This window comes from Myotis lucifugus, unplaced genomic scaffold, assembly GCF_000147115.1.
Source record: "Myotis lucifugus unplaced genomic scaffold, Myoluc2.0 scaffold_157, whole genome shotgun sequence".
Classification (NCBI taxonomy): domain Eukaryota; kingdom Metazoa; phylum Chordata; class Mammalia; order Chiroptera; family Vespertilionidae; genus Myotis; species Myotis lucifugus.
In genome coordinates this window covers 2208075-2226456 of record NW_005871205.1, presented here as the reverse complement: position 1 = coordinate 2226456, position 18382 = coordinate 2208075, and the positions used below count along the sequence as shown (strand labels likewise).

General features: G+C 38.3%; 1 protein-coding gene across 5 annotated transcripts in view; it reads right to left on the bottom strand.

The window, feature by feature from the left end:
* Positions 1–4724: 4724 nt before the first annotated feature.
* The window catches only part of TAOK1 (TAO kinase 1), a 108300-nt gene continuing 94642 nt past the window's right edge, over positions 4725–18382 (bottom strand). For 3 of the 5 annotated variants that reach the window (XM_023759519.1, XM_023759521.1, XM_023759520.1), the window contains one exon: positions 13016–14009. In XM_023759519.1, coding sequence (XP_023615287.1) covers positions 13548–14009 — 462 coding nt within the window. In that variant the 3' untranslated portion in view covers positions 13016–13547. Of the gene's footprint in view, positions 9393–13015; positions 14010–18382 lie in introns of those variants that run through there. The other 2 variants (XR_002830896.1, XM_006095545.3) reach the window with 2 other exon arrangements.

Sequence of the window (18382 nt, the reverse complement as noted above, 5' to 3'; positions counted from 1 at the left end):
AGTGTCTCTGACTAAAGAGTTGAGTATTGCACATTTTAGAAATTTCTTGCGACACACAGGTTGAAAATCACTGACCTAATCCCTTAAGTATTTCTCCATTCCCCTTGTGCCAGATGTGCTCATAGCCTATCTCAGGAAGCGGCTTATCTCTCATCTTCCCCTCGCTGCTTGACAACAATCACTGCTTTTTAGCTCACTTTTGCCAAGAAAGTATAGCTCCTGTTCAAACAGGTTTGGGTGACCCTGTCTTTCAGTCTCACGATAAAGGAATCACCAAATGGCTCTGCTTTGGTTAATGACTCATTATATGGAATCGGCTTGAGGAACCCCAGAGACACTATTCTGAGAGTGTGTGGCCCGTGAACAAAATGACAACTTACGAGTTTGAGAAAGCAAGAAACAAACATAACAAAACCAAACCCAAAGAAGGACTGCTGAGTTGAAGTTTTCCAGGTAGCAAGGCTTTAGCCACCCTCGCAGGCCTCATTCACTTGCTTGACACCCTTTTGGTCTTTTCACTATTTATGAACACCTTCAAATGATAAGAAAGAAAAGCCCACTGATTTGAAGGAGGCATTATCTCAGAAGTGGAGACTGAGTCCTCTGTCTCCACTCATTGTTTCAAGATGCAGGAAGCAGACAACTGCCTCTGAAGGTTTGAGTTCTACTAAGTTCAGCCCTCTGACACCGAAGACTGTGCTAAGCTATAATTTCTGTTAAAGACTTAATATTTTATGTATTTATACATAGGCTTCTGGGGTGGCTTGGCTGGAGTCAAAGGTATGAAAAACAAAGCACAAAGTCCTCACTCTGAGAAGACACAATTTCTGTTTTGAATGAAGATATCCTTTCTAAGACTTGAGTATTGTTAGAAAAGAGGTCTTGACACAGGAAGTGTTATCTTGCCTTTATATATAAAACCTCAAAACCACCCGGACACAGAAGCTCCTCTGTCCTCACCTTCCATCCAGACCACAAGATCCTTTGTCAGTCACTCTGAGTAATGCCAAACTCTCTTGCTTTACAAATGAACTTTAGCATGAATTTCTGTCCTTGCTTAAACAAGCAGACACACTTGGCCACTTTGGTAGACCTTGGTAACAATGCCAATAGAAGTATTTTTGTGATTCTTCAGCCAAACCACAAAGGATGGCATCAGAAATTGTATTCACTAGTTACCACAATTGGAAGAGATGAGATTGAGTTGTACCTAGAGAATATCCGAACGCCCGGATATGGGATGAATGCCTCAGGAAACAGTAAGTTCCACATCAGATGTGGGATAGACAAACTAGACTGCCACTTGGCACACATTATGGAGGGGACATGTGCCAAGAAATAAGGTGGCCCAAGATACATATAAGCTCTCTTCTCATCTGAGAGTCGGTGAGTTAAAACAGTGCTCACAGCCCTAACCGGTTTGGCTCAGCGGATAGAGCGTCGGCCTGCAGACTCAAGGGTCCCAGGTTCGATTCCGGTCAAGGGCATGTACCTTGGTTGCGGGCACATCCCCAGTAGGGGGCGTGCAAGAGGCAGCTGATTGATGTTTCTAACTCTCTATCCCTCTCCCCTGTAAAAAATCAATAAAAAAAAAAAAAAAAAAAAACAGTGCTCACAGTGGGTTGTAAAGACTTCTGGTTAATTTATGGGTTTGAGGATCAGGAGATCACAGACCTATGAGTTGGAGATGACAAAGATCTTAATAAAAATAACCCTGCCAAAGTGACCAGAGGATGTTAAGATATCCAATAATTACGCTCTAAAGTGTCCAGGAAGAGCTATAAGTTGAAGGAAAAGTGGAATTTCATTAAACCAATAAAAGACACTAACACAAAAAAAATGTAATAAGGGAATACCTTGTTGTAGGGTTCATCACTAGGATGGTTGAACAAAAATCTCTCCATCTTGTTTGCCTCTGAATAGCAAATAAATTGCAGTCTCCCTGCAACAATGGAATGTCATTATTTTTTAAATCTCCAGAAAAAAAAGGTGCCGTTTATCTTCTGAAGTCCTCTGTGTACTGAGCATGCTTACCTACCTGTGGAGGGCCTCCCGGCACATTCTCTATTCACTGGTTGTTGCTTCACTTCTGTCCCCTAACACTAACCGGTGGCAGCTCTGTTTAATCAACAACCAGCCCTCCTGTTCTGAGCTAATAATTTCCCAGCAGGCTCAAAATTCCCTGATCATCAAAGGTACCTACATAGAGATATTTTCCAGTGGACAATTAGCAACTTGTGTATTGATGAGAGTACTGAAGGAGTTTGGAGATGTGGGTTCTAGTTTGTACTTCATCAGTGACTCCTATGTCCTTGGGAAAGTTATTTTGAGTTGTTCTGTATGAAAGGACTGAGACTATGAATAGGCCTTAATTTAGGAGGTCTGTTAGGATATGAGATAGTAAAAGCAGGTAGATCCCATTCTCCATGTCTGTTTAACTCAATGGAGCTCAAAGACCTCTCTGATGAGGTGGCATTTGCTTTCAGATCAGAATTGATTATCTAATTCTTATAAGGCCAAGAAGTTCATTATTAATTCCACTGCAAGGTTGGAAAGAGCCTGGGAGAGCAGCACACTTTGAGGCTCACAGTCCGGCTCCTGGGTTGCCCAACTGAGGCCCAAATCTCCCCACCCACCATCTAAACACCTGCATGTACTCTGATAACCAGGTTATGGTGGCTAATAGCTTTCACACTGTTCATTTGTTCCAGCCAAGAACCATCTGTTTTCCTACTTTTCATAGATGAAGTTTCAGCGATGATGTGACTTTCAAGATCTCACAATTAGTATGGTGGGGCTAAAGACAGAACCCAAACCACTGCTCTTTATATTTCATTTGCTTTTTCTTAATCACTGGCTGAGATGACAGTAAATAATGCTCATTTTATACTTTATAATATAAAGGATAACAAAAGGGGAAAGAATGTATCTTTAAAGCTGCTGGAGTATACAATTCCATGGGAGAGCTATACACATTATAAATGACACTCCGAAATTTATTGTATAGTTGCATACCCTTAGCAACTCTGTCTCCCTCTATCCATTAAGAACAAGTATCTGGCCCAGTCAGCGTGGCTCAGTGGTTGAGCATCCACCTATAAAACAGGAGGTCACGGTTTGATTCCCTGTCAGGGCACGTGCCCAGGTTGCAGGCTCAATCCCCAGTGTGGGGTGTGCAGGAGGCAGCCAATCAGTGATTCTCTTTCATAATTGATGTCTCTCTCTCTTCCTCTCTGAAATAAAAATATTAAAAAAACACAAGTATCTGAAAATACAGTAGCAATTAAAGTCACAAATTGCCAACGACGCATAGAGAACCCTGGTTCTGCAGCTGGCATCACTGACTGAGATGCAGGTGACAGCACTGGCTTATAACCACTGGGGCTGTGGAGCTGACCACTGTGGTAACTTTGTTTCACATTTCTTTTAGTCAAGTAGGATAGGCTTTAAACCCTAAGCATAACTCAGAACATCTTTGATGTTTTTAGCCAATGACATTTGTTTTGTGTTGTTGACATAGGATACATACAGGCTAGAAGCAGATGTTGTCTAATTCTCTCCTTCCACTATAGCTTGAAGAGCCCAATTGGGGTGGGGGTGAGGGGAGTGTGATTAAGCAGAAAGAAACCTTGTTTTGTAAATCCCTTTTGAGTTCCTCCAAATTCAAGGTGGGATGCTGGAAATGCTGGAGGTAAGAGACCTGGGAACTAACCTTGGCTCTGCCACATAGTTGTTTGACCCAAGCAATGAAACACTAAATAAATGTTAATCTCAAAATAGCTCAATATCAATATTCTGGGAGTTAAAAAGCTATATTAAGCCTGGCTGGTGTAGCTCAGTGGTTCAGCATATACCCATAAACCAGGAAGTCACAGTTCTATTCCCAGTTAGGGCACATGCCCAGATTTTGGGCTCAATGCCCAGTAAGGGGTGTGTAGGAGACAACTGATCAGTGTTTCTCTAATCTGTTTCTCTCCCCTCTCTCTAAAATAAAAACATACTTAAAAACATATATATAAACCCCAGTCCTTGAAATCCCTCTTATTCATTAGCCTTCTGAAAAAAATGTCACTTTAACAGTATTTTAAACAAAGGAACTAGATTAGATAATCTACCCCATATAGGGCTAAAATGGGATGGTTTTCAAATCTGGTAAGATAAGTCCAGATGAAGCCACCTTTTGAAGCTTTACATAAAGTCCAAGACCTGCATACATCTGTGTCTGTGTGGAAGGAGTTGTAGTTATGTAGACCACAAATAGGTCTATACCAAACTTAAGGACCTGCATCAAACTGTTAGAACCTGAAGAGCCATGACACCCACAACACAATAGGCTGCTTCACTCTATGGACAAACAGAATTTCAGGCAATTAGACTAGAGAGTTCATGGCTGTATCAGAGAATTTTACTCTTTCCAATATCTTATTAAAAAAATATATTTTTACTGATTTCAGAGGAGAGAGAGAGAGGAAACATCAATGATTAGAATCAGTTGCCTCCTGCATGCCCCATACTGGGGGTCAAGCCCAAAACTTGGGCATGTGCCCTAACTGGGAATCTGTGACCTCCTGGTTCATAGATCGACACTCAACCACTAAGTCACACCGGCCGGGCTCTTATTCATTTTTATAATCTCAATATCCAGCATACTGCCTGAGATCAGTAATTACACTTTATTTTTATGGGAATTAAATTACCTAAAAAAAAACTGCGCAGACACGCTGTGTACTAAAATTACTTTATTACAGTTGATTTTTTAAACATTTCCTTTGCTATGATACAAAGGATACTTACAAACAAAATATTACATATGACCTTGTTTTCGCTCTTAAGTTCTGACAACTTGGTAACAGCTTTAAATGCACAATCTATACAATTAATACAGGTTATATATGAACTATAAGGTATGTTGAACCAGAAGAATACTGACAATATACTGTACATAAGCCTTACCAGTTAGTGCTGTGGACCATTTCTACCAAAAGGAAAATGCACACCTGTACAGTCACCTTTACCAGCTGGTGCTGACAGTGAGGGAGAGGCTTCCTCCCCATTGCAACCCTCGACAAGCCTCCACTGTGGGCATCTGTTTGGTCCGAAAATTGAGAGGACTGTATATATCTGAAATTAGTCATCTGTAAAGTGGAAGAACATCACTTTCAAGATGATAATCTCTCTTACACACAAAAAAATCAGTCCTAGTTTTAGAAGACCACGAGTCCTTCGTCCACTACAAAAACCCTACAGGCTCAAGGGCTTTAGGAGATGAGAAGATGTAGGCTGCCAAAAAAGGAGGCAAGAAACCAAGCCAAAATCTAGGTCTTGCAAAATCATCATTTTTCCCTTCACCAAAGGGAACTAGAAATGTACAAATTCATTGATGAACCTCAATGATAACATCAGTTTGCTGATAACCCTCATTTTATCTGGACCCCTGACTTGTGGGAATAACTAAAAGAGATTGTAAATAATATATACCACTTTTAGAAAGGAACCTCTTGTTTAGTTAAAATATTCCCTTTAGCCACCAAAGCTGGTCCTAGGCTATTACAGGTGTGCATTCATCTCTCAATGGTCTACTCAGAAATGATAAGGTTACAGCTTTTTTTCTTTCTTTTTTATTTTTTAAATAAAAAAGCAATTGACTGAAGCATTTTTCTTTTTCTTTTTTTTTTTTAGGTAAATAGCAAAAATAAAAATAAAAACCAACCCTGGCATTTGCACAAACAATGCAAATGGAGCGATATGGCCTTTAAGGTAAGGGGTTAGTAGAAAGGAAGAGAGAAGTGAAGAAAACCCAGAGAAAATGATGTATTAATTTTTCTTCTTAAAAATTTCTACAATACATGTGCAAAAAAATCATGCTGGTTGAGGAAAACAAAGAGAAATGAGTATATAAAATTAAAAACATAAATAATATGTTTGGATGACTGGTAAAAGCAGAGACCAACCTGGGTTACAAAAAGGATTATACATTCAAGATGCTCTTAAACCCAGTGGGATAACTTATGTTAAAACTGTGTTAATAGTTACGTTAAAAATCTCAAGTTTGTTTTTAAATCTTCACAATACAAGCAAAGCTGTTTTAAAATATACACTATACATATTTCTCATAGTCTCTCCAACCTCATTAATACGCATTAGGCGATCTCTTTCATATACTAAAACAAGGGGGTTCTGAAAGCTAAATTGCTCAGAGTAACCCATCCATTATTTAAATGTCATAAGTTTTAAATGGGTTAAAAATTTTAGCAGACTTACATAAATAGGATTTAGCAACACAAGTGTTAATTTAAAAAACTCTAAAGCATTTACAAATTATCAGGTTGGAATAGTCTGGGGGAGTTATGTGCACTGTACTTTAAAACGTTATTTACATCAGACCATCGATTTTGTAAAAATTTCCCTAAAAGATAAAAAACAAAATAAATTTGGAGAATTAACTTTTTCTAACCTCGAAGAGAAGGATCATAAAAGGGAAGGTAAAATAAGAACAAAATTATCGCTTAATAGAAACCTTACATATCCCTCTCCACTTGGATTTTGCTCTATGAAACCACCTGCCACTCCTAATAGGCTCATATATCAAGTGTCACGATAATGTGGTAAAATACTTTGTCAAATAAATTACTGGCCTCAAGTGGACTTTTATTTTTTTTTTTTTTTTTTTTAAAATTTCCACCTTGTGACTCTGGCTTGGATTTTAGGGCATGTGTATGTAATTAATTACAGGGGCACTTTAAGTAGGCACAATTCCCATTTAATGTGGAATAAAATGTGTAACACAAAATGCTACTGGGGAGAAGGGGTGGTAGTTTCTGTGATACTATGAAATGCAAGGGAGCACATGTGGAATGGGCACCAAAAAAGAGCTGTCTGGCAACACACCAGGGGCAGCCAACATATTAAACTGAATATACCTGCCTATGACAAAAAAGGGGGTTAGAAGGGTTCCAATACCCCTCTCTTCATTTGTTTGATATCAAATAGTCACATGGATCAGCCAGAATCTGCAAACATTAAGCAGTTACATCTTTTTAAATCACACAATTCACTCCATGACCATGTACAATTTATAGTAACAATAATGTTCATGCTGAGGCAATGTATTTGAGGGCTCAGAAAAAGCAAAATGTGCCACTAAGAGAAACCTGTTCTCATACAACTGGTCTTCATGCTTTCAAGTGGCCCTAATATACCTCTGATGCTAAGCCAAGCCATGCAAAAGCAAAGAGTACACACGTATCTCATTTCTAAACTCCACTGACCTTGGAGTTGCCATAGAAACATATGAGTACTGAAAGCATACAAATGAGGGTTCATGGATTTTAAAAAATGCATTTCCCTTGTCTATGTTCTCTAGACTTAAATACCTTAGGGCTAGGATTACAAGGCATATCAGAGAAAGGTTAAGTGGGGATAATGACAAAGGAACAAATGTAATTCTGGAAAGAGGAAAAATGCTCCAGCAATGGGATCAATGTGCCAGCAATAAGAATAGTTCATTTCATTTGAAAATTCAGCTAAAGAGCCCAATAAACAGTTCCAAGCCATAATGTTACCTGCATAATTTACAAAAACATTAAAACTCTTCACTTTATAGACAAATACACACTTCTGTAAACATGGCCACTGGGGGAGGGAGGCTCCCTACCTCATTCATGATTGAGGACATGTAATCATTATATTAAATAAAATGACTTCACTTCAAAAGATTTTAAACCTGACCAATGATTAAGCTTCATTTCCCCCTGTTTAACAACATTTAAGCATTAATTCTAAAAATGCCACCTAGGATGGTTTCAGGGTTAGATGCTAGGACCACAATCGGCAATCACAGCAACTTCTCTCTAGCTGGCACAGACTTATAAACTTTAGTACAAAAACAAAAAAATACAGAAACTAGGTCAATTTGTTAGCTACATATTTACAGATAATTACATGATTTTTTACTCACAATTACTACAAACTATGAGTGAAAAGGAAACTGTGCAGGTTGAATTACCCGTACTTTGGGGGGAATTCTTGGGCATCAAAATACCCTTTTCATTCATTCAGAAGTCTCGTCTTCTCTCCACTTTTTCATGGCAAACTACCTACAGATGTTCAGATTAGTATATCCAATGGGTATCTGGTTTCAGAGAGTATTAACCTTTTTCTCTACTTAAAGGAGAATCTCTTGATATTTATAAACAAAACAAACCCAACACAGATGCATTCACACACACACAAAATCTCTGAAACTTCAGTTAGGATTGCTGGGAAACAGTTAACAGTGATGGTGACATAGTAAATGGCTCCCCAGATGTAATCTCTTCATTTATTTTCTTTAAAGAACATCTATTTTTTGGGGTAGGTGGGAAGTGCAAGTTTAAAAAACCCACAACAGGCAGATAAGGTGCATACTAATTTATGTATTTCTTATGCTCTGAAGGCTACCATTAGGCCAAGTGGGTTCTTTCTCTCTTCCCTTGTTTTAGTGAAATTTTGGAAGTCTGAATATAAACGAGGGAAAAATTAGTCAATGTGACTTTCAAGAGGGCTCCCAGAGTTCAGTAGAAAATATAAATATACAATAAAGGAAGAGTTCTCAGCTTCACTTTCTTTTTCTAGACAGTTATTAATAAAACTTACTTCTTTACAAATTAATAGTCATTTCCAATGTAGTCTACTGTAGTGATTTCATAAAAGTGCAGACAACATAACCAGACACACAGCAAAATAGACTTCAATCAGTAGTCCTTGCATACAAGAGGCAAGTCTGCTAAGTGTACAGCACACTCTCCATTCTTTTAGGAATCTGAGGATGGGAATTTTCCAGTTTTAACAACTGAGTGAGTGCCTTTTCAAAGGCAATGCTAGAACCTGCTTGGGGCACTATCTATCATGTTAGATGAGGGAAAACAAAATAGAGAAATTGTTTGTCTTTAATAATAGTCTGTATTTTGATAAGCAGCTCAAAGATGACAGCCCAAGTTTTGGCTTTGTTCCTTAGAGAAGGCAGTTTTCTATCTAAGAAACAAAAACCTCTTCTTCCATCATTATAGAAGACTCATACTTATATACCTTAAATGTATTATTTTCTGACTTGAATACATACTAGACACTTCACATTGTGAGCATGGGACAAAATAAGAGACCATAAACCTCCTAGGAAAGGGTTGCTATGTTGAGCCAAATCTCTGCTTGAACAGTGGCTCAGAAGGGGTGGGAGGTACACAAAGAACTTACTATTAGCAAGTAAGAAGAGGCAGCTAAAGGGAGAAAGTCCCATGCCAATGTCATATCCTTCTCTCCCAGTGGCCATTTCCTGTTGATTTTATAGTTTAGGAGAACCTTAGATGCTTCAGCAGTAATTCTTTTCTTGGCTGTTTTGGTCCTTAGCAAAATTTCTAATTATTGGTATTAATGGAGTAAAAAGAGTAAGAGAATCAATGACATCACTACTTAGAAATACAAAGACTGCACATGAAGATTGTGTGATTTATTGGTTCTTCTATCATCTTTGCAGAGGAATCACCAACAGTGTTTTTAATTTCCATGGTTCACTTCTCTCTGCATCACTTATCTTTACTACCTCGAGACACAAACTCATAGAAACACTAAATGGCTCCTTCCCAGCACTATTTTACTGTCTTTGCAACATATGGTTCCACATTTTACTTAACTTTCTTTCCACTCACACAAATGTTAAGAGGGGATTAAAAGAGAAAAGACTGCAGCTAATGACCACCTTCTCATAAATATCACCCCAGATTACTCATTCTTAAACACATGCATTCTTGCCTTAACTGAGGATTTGAAATAACAAAACAAAATAACAGAACCTTAAGTGCCCTGATGGAAATGTACAGTATGAGTTATATCCATCTACCTACACACACACATAGACACTCATATGTATATACAATATATACATACAAATGATAATAGCTATACCAAAAATGTGCATATTTAACACAGTTTTAAAAAGCCAGTAGATCATGGTATAATACAATTTATTTCCACTAGTGAATGGCACAAATGGAGAAATGCAAAGGAGGTGTTTCAAGTACAATAAAGTCATTTTTCACAGGTGAAAATAAACAGTATTATTCCAGTGTCCAACACAATGTATTTTATAAAAGTTTAAAATGCCAGACATTTAGCACTTAAAGAAGTAGAAAGTTACTAAAGTCTGTCTTATGGTCTGAAAAAGACACTCATAGAGTTTTTTATTTTTGAAAAGGGGATGAGGAAAATTAGGTGGGAGTGGGAGGGAGGATCAAGGACAATTTCTTTAGTGTACTAAATAGTGTTTACCTGATGTCTGGGCAGTTGAAAATCATGACTATACTAAATAGTTTAATTTCCCTATAAATCCTTGGCCTCTAGTACCAAGCATATTATACCTAAGGCATGGCATCAAATGTAGAACTATTCATCCCTAGGGACAGAACTGACTACAAAAAAGGGTAGCTCTGAATAAAAATAATATAAACATTTTCCAGCTAACATTACTATATAATGAAGAAACTATAATTTGGGGTTAGATCTGACTTTAATAAGAGGAGAAAAATATGTGCAAAAGGAAGGGAATCCAATTAGAAATAATATTTATCAAGATACGAGGTTTTGCTTTTGAAAACGCTAACTAAAGAAAGGGAGATACAGTGAACATAAGAAAATTTTTACTGCCAAGTTCTGGATACCAGATATAGCATTAATAACTTTCTAATATGCCGGACAAATTTCTCATACTTTTTATTTTCTTAAACACATATGTACTGAGTGAACACCAACTCTTGGAGGAGGTAGTAATTTGATCAAATATTGACATTTGCACACTGATTTAGAAAGTGCCTGCTTCTTTCTTTAGAATCTCTAAACTTTTCAAAGTTTCCTGCTACAAGCTTTATTCTTTACTGATTCCTACCATGTATGAGATTCCTCAGAAGTTAGTTCTTATAAACACACACCAATTAATTAATCATTTTTGCAAACTGTATATTTTTAAAATAGAATTAATTTAATGGAATAATCCAGGTATACTCATGACCTACATGTTAAAACTGGTTGCTCCACAGATAAATCAGATACAAAGCCCAACTGGGTAGACCTTTGGAGTCAGCATTCAATCACAATTTTACAAGTACATATGCTCTGCACAAACTCAGTAATTCAATTTGACTAACTCTAAGTCACTGGAAGTAGTTTGGATTTTAAAGAGTTTTGTGTGCAGAATGGATCTGCTTTTCTATTCTATCCCTCTAGTAGTACTGAGGGGTTAATAAGAATTTTTTTGTAAGTGTCAAATTTCATTATATTTTTTGGGCATTTTATTAATTCCAAAGCTCTCTTCTATAATTTTCTTCCAAATAAGTAGATATTTCAATTTGTTTGAAATATTATATAATATTTGAATGCAAAAAATATATGGAGAAAATTAAAAGCCCCTTTCACTAGATATGACAAGTACATGTCCTGTTCATCTAAAAGTTGGTGATCTCGAGCATGGCCAAGAGGATAATGTATCAGAGTGCTACCTGAAACACTGCCTAAAATTGTGTGAATTCTATTGTGATACTGGCTTTTAAAATATTTACATTAAAATATTAATTTTTCTTCCAGTTACCTTTAAATGAATCCCAGAAACTCCTAAAGGGGATGATCCATGGAGATTGGACTGACATACCTGGGGAAGACTTAAATTTAATTGAGAAAACCAAGATTTCAAAAGTGATAAGATTACATTTGGCCATCAGTCTGGCCTAGGTAAAAAGTATCATTGAGAGGGACTGGAAACTTGGACTATATGAAAAGCAGGACCCATAGTTAGCAGCAAGGGTTCTTCAAGACAACCGGGGAGGGGGCAGGACAGTAACTTGTAGAAATTCTGATATGTCACTGGAAAGAAATTTTTTTTTCTTCAAGTAATACAGCTCCCTATCCACCTTCCACTAAATTTCCACACTAGCAATGGAATACCAAGTAACATCTGACGTTCAGCACTGGGTTGATCCTTCATTGAAAAACAAAACAAAACAGAACATAACAAAACAAACAAAACATGCCCCTCTCTGGAAAAAAAGGTTAGCTTTTGTCAAGAGATTCCCTGACCACTATAACTTACTTTACTTTTTTATTCTTAATTTGCCAAACTTGTTAGTTCCTTTTCAGTAGTAATTTAGCAGACGCTAGAGACTTCAGGAAGTGGTGTTTCCTATAGTATGATGTTATTAACATGATGTCAAATGGTCACTAAGTCTCAAGGAACCAGAAGTTTGTAAAGTATTGCAGCAACAAAAACAGTAATTAAAAAAGAAAAAAAAGAGGACCTGCACATGCAGCACAATCTACAGTGGTAGTGAGGGTTAGTCAGCAGCTGGTAAAGTCATTGGCTCAGTGACTCCTGGTTCACTATGGCAACTAAACTTTAAATAATTGGCTATTCTACTTGTAAACAGGAAATCCCATAAGCCAAAAGGGGGTAGTCAAATTAATGTCTATGTAGTGTGATGAGAATTCCAAAAGGTGGCAGTTTGCAAATATGGCATTATTCAAATACCTCAGGCATTTGATGTGTATTGGCTATACGTCTTTGTTTTTGTACAAACAAAGTAAAAAGTACTGTTTAGGGTTTTGGGAGTTACAGAGCTTAGCTAGGATGAAATATCACAGTATAAGCAACAAAACATCAGGATATATAGGCTTCATCTCCTCACTCTGCTGCTGAACACACCTACCATATGAACTTTCAGGGACCTCTCTCACCCTTCTGGTCTTTCCCTTTGAAGGCTCACAGGTTTATTGGATGAAATTCCCACACAACTTGTGATCTCCTTAAGCACCTCCATCTCACCATGCCACAAAGAAGGCACAAATGAATGGGGGGGGGGGGGGGGGGGTGGTCACTGGCAAGCCTACACAGCATTAACTCAGTTGTTTTCTACTCTCTGAAAAAGTCAATGCAACCCTTCAGTGTTCATGGCTTTCCACTTTTTTACTCCAAATGAGGCTGAGAAGTCAGACCAACGTAATAAAGAAAATGTATTGATGAAGGGATACAAGTGTGTTTCTATAATAACTTGTTTTAGCATATGCTGCCTGCTGTGAGTGGTTCATAAGAATTTGGGGTATGGAGAAAGGCTTTAGATCTTTTCACAAACCTTAGGATGTAGTTGCCCAAAAGTGATGACTCAAGCCATTTTGCTGTATTATATATTTGCAGTGTTCAGAAAATACCCCCTATCTAGCCAATTTCTTTTTACCACACACATGATGTGTGTGTGTGTATGTGTGCATGCGTGCACACACACATACATATCAATTCCCCCTTTTAAATTTCTCCAAAAGTTAAAAACAAAAAACAAAACCTGGCAGCCAAATACTATGACATCCAAATTAGTAAACACAAAACAGAACGCTTTAAAAAAATGAATAAAATATACCATATGCATTCAGCTTCCACACTGTAGTACCCAAGTGAGGAGGCTGCTGTGACGATGTCTGTAGGCAGTTTCTTTTGGCAGACAGCTCCAGCAGAATTGCCACTTTCAACTATTAAGCTATGTATAAGACAGATGTGACCCATTGGAGATCTGTGAGGTGACACTCGTGCTTCTGCTCATGCCCTGCTCCGTCCGTCCCCCAGAAGCTGTTCGCCTCAGAGCCTGAGGGCTGTTGCGGACCCCCATACTGCTACCTCGGGGCACCCCTTGCATTGGCCCTGAGGGGTGACCCCATGGCTGGGGTCCACCTTGCATCGGATGGCCCCAAGCTTGTGGTGGGCCACCCATGGGATGACCCCAGTGAGGTCCTGGACCCCCAGTAGGGTTGTGAGACCAACCAGAAGCTCCTGGGTAGCTGTGGCTGAATGCCTCAGGGGAGAGATTAGAAAGGACCATGTTACTAAAACCCAGTCTCATACTTTCAGAGTCAAAAGCTTCGATTTCTCTGGCTTGACGCTCCAGCAGACTTCGTATTCGTTCTGTGCGTTCATTCTGTAAAGCCAACATCTCTTCTTCAATCTGTTAGGGGTTGGAGGAAGGAAGCAAAAAGAAAGTTGATTTAAAAATTTAAAAACTAAGGAAGCAATAATTATTCAGTTTTGAAGTGAATCATAAAGAAATTCATTCTTGCTATTTTATGGATGTACATTTAAAAATCAGCCTAGCCGGTGTGGCTCAGAGGTTGAGTGTCGACCTTTGAACAAGGAGATCACAGTTTGATTCCCGGTCAGGGCACATGCCCTGGTTGCGAGCTCGATCCCTAGTAGGGGGCGTACAGGAGACAGCCGATCAATGATCCTCTTTTATCACTGATGTTTCTATCTCTCCCTCTCCCTTCTTCTCTCTGGAATTAATAAAATAATAGAAAAATATTTTTAAAAGGAAAACAAAAAAAGCAGCTGTGGCCCATTTACACAATGGAATGCTACTCAGTTATAAAATAAAGAGAAATCTTTAAAAAATATTAAAAAAACAAGAGGTGTACTGCAGCAATCATACATAATTTATATTTCTAAAATATGTAAAATCAAGCTCTGGCTGATTTTGCTCAGTGGTTAGAGTGTTAGCCCGCAGACCAAAAGGTCTCAGGTTTGATTCCTGGTCAAGGGCATATAACTCGGTTGCAGGTTCCCCAGCCTGGGTAGGGGTGCATGTGGAAGCAGCCAATTGATGTGTCTCTCTCATGTCAATGTTTCTCTTCCTCTCTCTCTCTCTCCCCTTCTCCCTCCCTTCCACTCTCTCTGGAAATCAATAGAAAAAATATCCTCAGGTGAGGATTAAAAATAAATAAATAATTTAAAAATAAAATGTGTAAAATCAAGTTCTTAAAAGCAAAGGCAATAACCTCTATTAAAATAATAAATCAAGGCAATTATCATCAATGGCTATTAAACCCATTAGGTAAAACGTTAAATGAGCCTGGTCAGCGTGGCTCAGGGGTTGAGCATCGACCTATGAACCGGGAGGGCAGGGTTTGATTCCTGGTCAGGATATATGCCTGGGTAGCGAGCTCAATCCCCAATGTGAGCGTGCAGAAGGCAGCAGAACAATGATTCTCTCTCATCATTGATGTTTCTATCTCTCTCTCCTTCTCCTTCCTCTCTGAAGTAAAAAAATATATATTTTAAAAAAAGTTGAATGAAAAAGAAAATGGGTGAGGAAAAACCAATCTTATCAGACATAACATATGTCATTTAATAAGAGAAACATGATACTGCTATTGAAATTGAAAATTAGTGAAATAGAATGCAGATCTCAGTAGATTTTTAAATAAATAATACAGGCACAATTGGCCAGCCATCTGGAAGGAAATAAAAGTGGAACCCCATTGTTTACCATGTTCCAAATGGACCAAAGTAAAAAACAAAAACTATAAAGTTTTCATTAAAAAGTTAGAAGATTCTATGTAACTAGAGTGGTTGGGTAGTCATCATAATCAGTTCCAGAAAATTGGGAGGTATTCCAAATAAAAATACTTGACTGCATATAATTTTTTTTAAATGTAAAAAACCATAATAAAGTCAATAGACAATGAAAAAAATGTTGAACCATTTAATGAATGATCAGATTGATAATACCTGGAATACACTAATCAATATAATATAACTTAAAAAGTGGAACTAGACATATTTCTTGATATGATGCAAAAGGAAGTACATATTTCTTGATATGATGCAAAAGGAAGTACCCTTACAAAAATCCCTTGCAAAATTTTTTTAAAGAAAAATATTGAATCTAAATTTAATCATGCCTTTAAATCTAATTATCAGTTTACAAGAAATATGAAGTAGAGAGGAATACATTAAATGACAACATGAGGATGCAATCAGCCAAATCCAGAATGTGAGAATTCCCACTGAGTAAAGAGTCCAATCCACAGTTTAAAAAAGGGGGTGGAGTGGGGCCTGTTATAGGCAAGACAATTAACTAAATGCAATATCTAGACCTTGTGTGGGCCCCAATCCAAATGAACCAACTTAAAAATTAATTGAGATAAAAGGGGAAATTTAGACATGGACTGAGTAGTTGATATTATTAAACATTTATTTCTGTTAGCTATCACGATGGAATTATTGTGAAAAAGTCCTTACCTAGTTTTTTTTTTTTTAAACTACATCTTTTTTAAAATATATTTTTATTGATTTCAGAGAGGAAGTGAGAGGGAGAGAGAGATAGGAACATCAATGATGAGACAGAATCATTGATCAGCTGCCTCCTGCACACCCCACACTGGGGATCGAGCCTGCAACCTGGGCATGTGCCCTTGACTGGAATTGAACCTGGGACCCTTCAGTCCGCAGGCCAACGCTGTATGCACTGAGCCAAACCAGCTAGGGCCTTACCTATTTTTAAGAGTGAAATAATACCATGTTGGGATTTCCTTTTTAAAAAAAATATGTTTTTATTGATTTTAGAGAGAAAGGGGAAAGGGATAGAGAGATAAAAACATTGGTGAGAGAGAAACATCATCAATTGCCTGCCTTCTGCACACCTCCCACTGCGGATTGAGCCCACAACCCGGGCATGTGCCCTGATCAGGAATTGAACCAGTGACCTCTTGGTTCATGGGTCAATGCTCAACCACCAAGCCACACTGGCCGGGTGTGATTTGCTCTTAAATACTCCAGACACTATTCCCTAACTCCTGATCTCCCCCGACCCTCGAAAAAAAAAGTTGTGTGTGTAGAACAAGGGAATAGATAAGAAAAAATTAGGAGAAGAAAATGGCAGCCAACTAGGAAGACATGTAGTGCACCTCATCCCAAGGCCAGACTGGAAAAGCAACTAAATTGAAAAACATTTACCTGGAATTAAAAAATTAGACACAGCTGAGGAGACAATTTACAAAAAAAGGAAGGGCAGAGGATGCATAGAGAATGGTAGGAATGCGGACCAGGGCTGGATAGGGATACCCGGTCACCAGGCCAAGAGGGTGAGGTGGAAGCTGCATCGCACCAAAGCCACGACCCTTGGCGACAGGCATAAAACCCAACTGTGAAAAGGAAAAAATTAGCACTGATAACTCCTAAAGCTGGGTGATAAGTACTTGGGAATTTCATTGTACTAATTCTTTCTACTTTTGTGTACGTTTAAAATGTTCCATGATAGCCCTGACCGGTTTGGCTCAGTGGATAGAGCGTCGGCCTGCGGACTGAAGAGTCCCAGGTTCGATTCCGGTCAAGGGCATGTGCCTCGGTTGCGGTCACATCCCCAGTGGGGGATGTGCAGGAGGCAGCTGATCGATGTTTCTCTCTCATCGATGTTTCTGACTCTCTATCCCTATCCCTTCCTCTCTGTAAAAAATGAATAAAATATATTAAAAAAAAAAAAAAATGTTCCATGATAAAAAGTTAAAAAAAAAATAAAGAGAATTTGTAAAGGAGCATTAAATAATCCGGTTTCAAGATATTTGAGAACTTAAGCCAATAGTCATTGCTCTCTACAGAAATCTAGCTTGACAAATGTGCTAGTTTTTATGCACTAAGTTTTTAAAAGTGCCCTAAAAGAACCCCCAAAAAGACAGTTTAGCATGGGCAATACATGCAAATTAAAAAACGTAGACCAGCCAGTGTGGTTTAGTTGGTTGAGCATCCTCCCATGAACCAGGTCACAGTTTGATTCCCAGTCAGGGCACATACTTAACACTTGGGTTGCGGGAAACGAGTTAAGTCGGCTCGCGTGAATTGTGCGTACTCCGCGGGAGCCGTCTTAAACTCGGTTCATATAGATTTGCGGTGGAGTGCGGGAAACGTGTAAACTCGGGCCGATTGTAACTGCGTATTACCAAATATTTCATTTCAATCGAACCCATACTTCAAAAGATATAGGCATTTTAACGCGCCATCTTATATTTTGGCGGGAAATTCACCCGACACCGTAGTGCTAGGTTGTGGGTTCAATCCCCAGTGGGGACCATGTACAGGAAGCAACTGATTGATGTTTCTCGCTCACATCAATGTCTGTCTCTGTCTCTCTCTCCCTTCCTCTCTCTAAAAATCACTAAGCCCTGGCTGGTGTGTTTAGTTGGTAGAGCACTGGTCCGTGCACTGAAGGGTCGAAAGTTTGATTCCTGGTCAAGGGCATATGCCTGGATTGCAGGTTTGATCCCCAGCACATATCAGAGGCAACCAATTAATGTGTCTCTCTCATATCAATGCTTCTCTTTCCTTCTCTCTTCACCCTCCCTCTCTTCCTTCTACTCTCTCTAAAAATCAATGGAAAAAATATCCTTGGGTGAGGATTTTAAAAAGTTTTTTAAAATTCACATGGAATTTAATATTTATAATCATGCTGTTATCTTGCTGAAATTTTAATGTAAATCTCACATAATAAAAGCTTAATATACTAAGTGTCTGGTTGTCCGGTCAGCCTTTCAACCAATCAAAGCATAA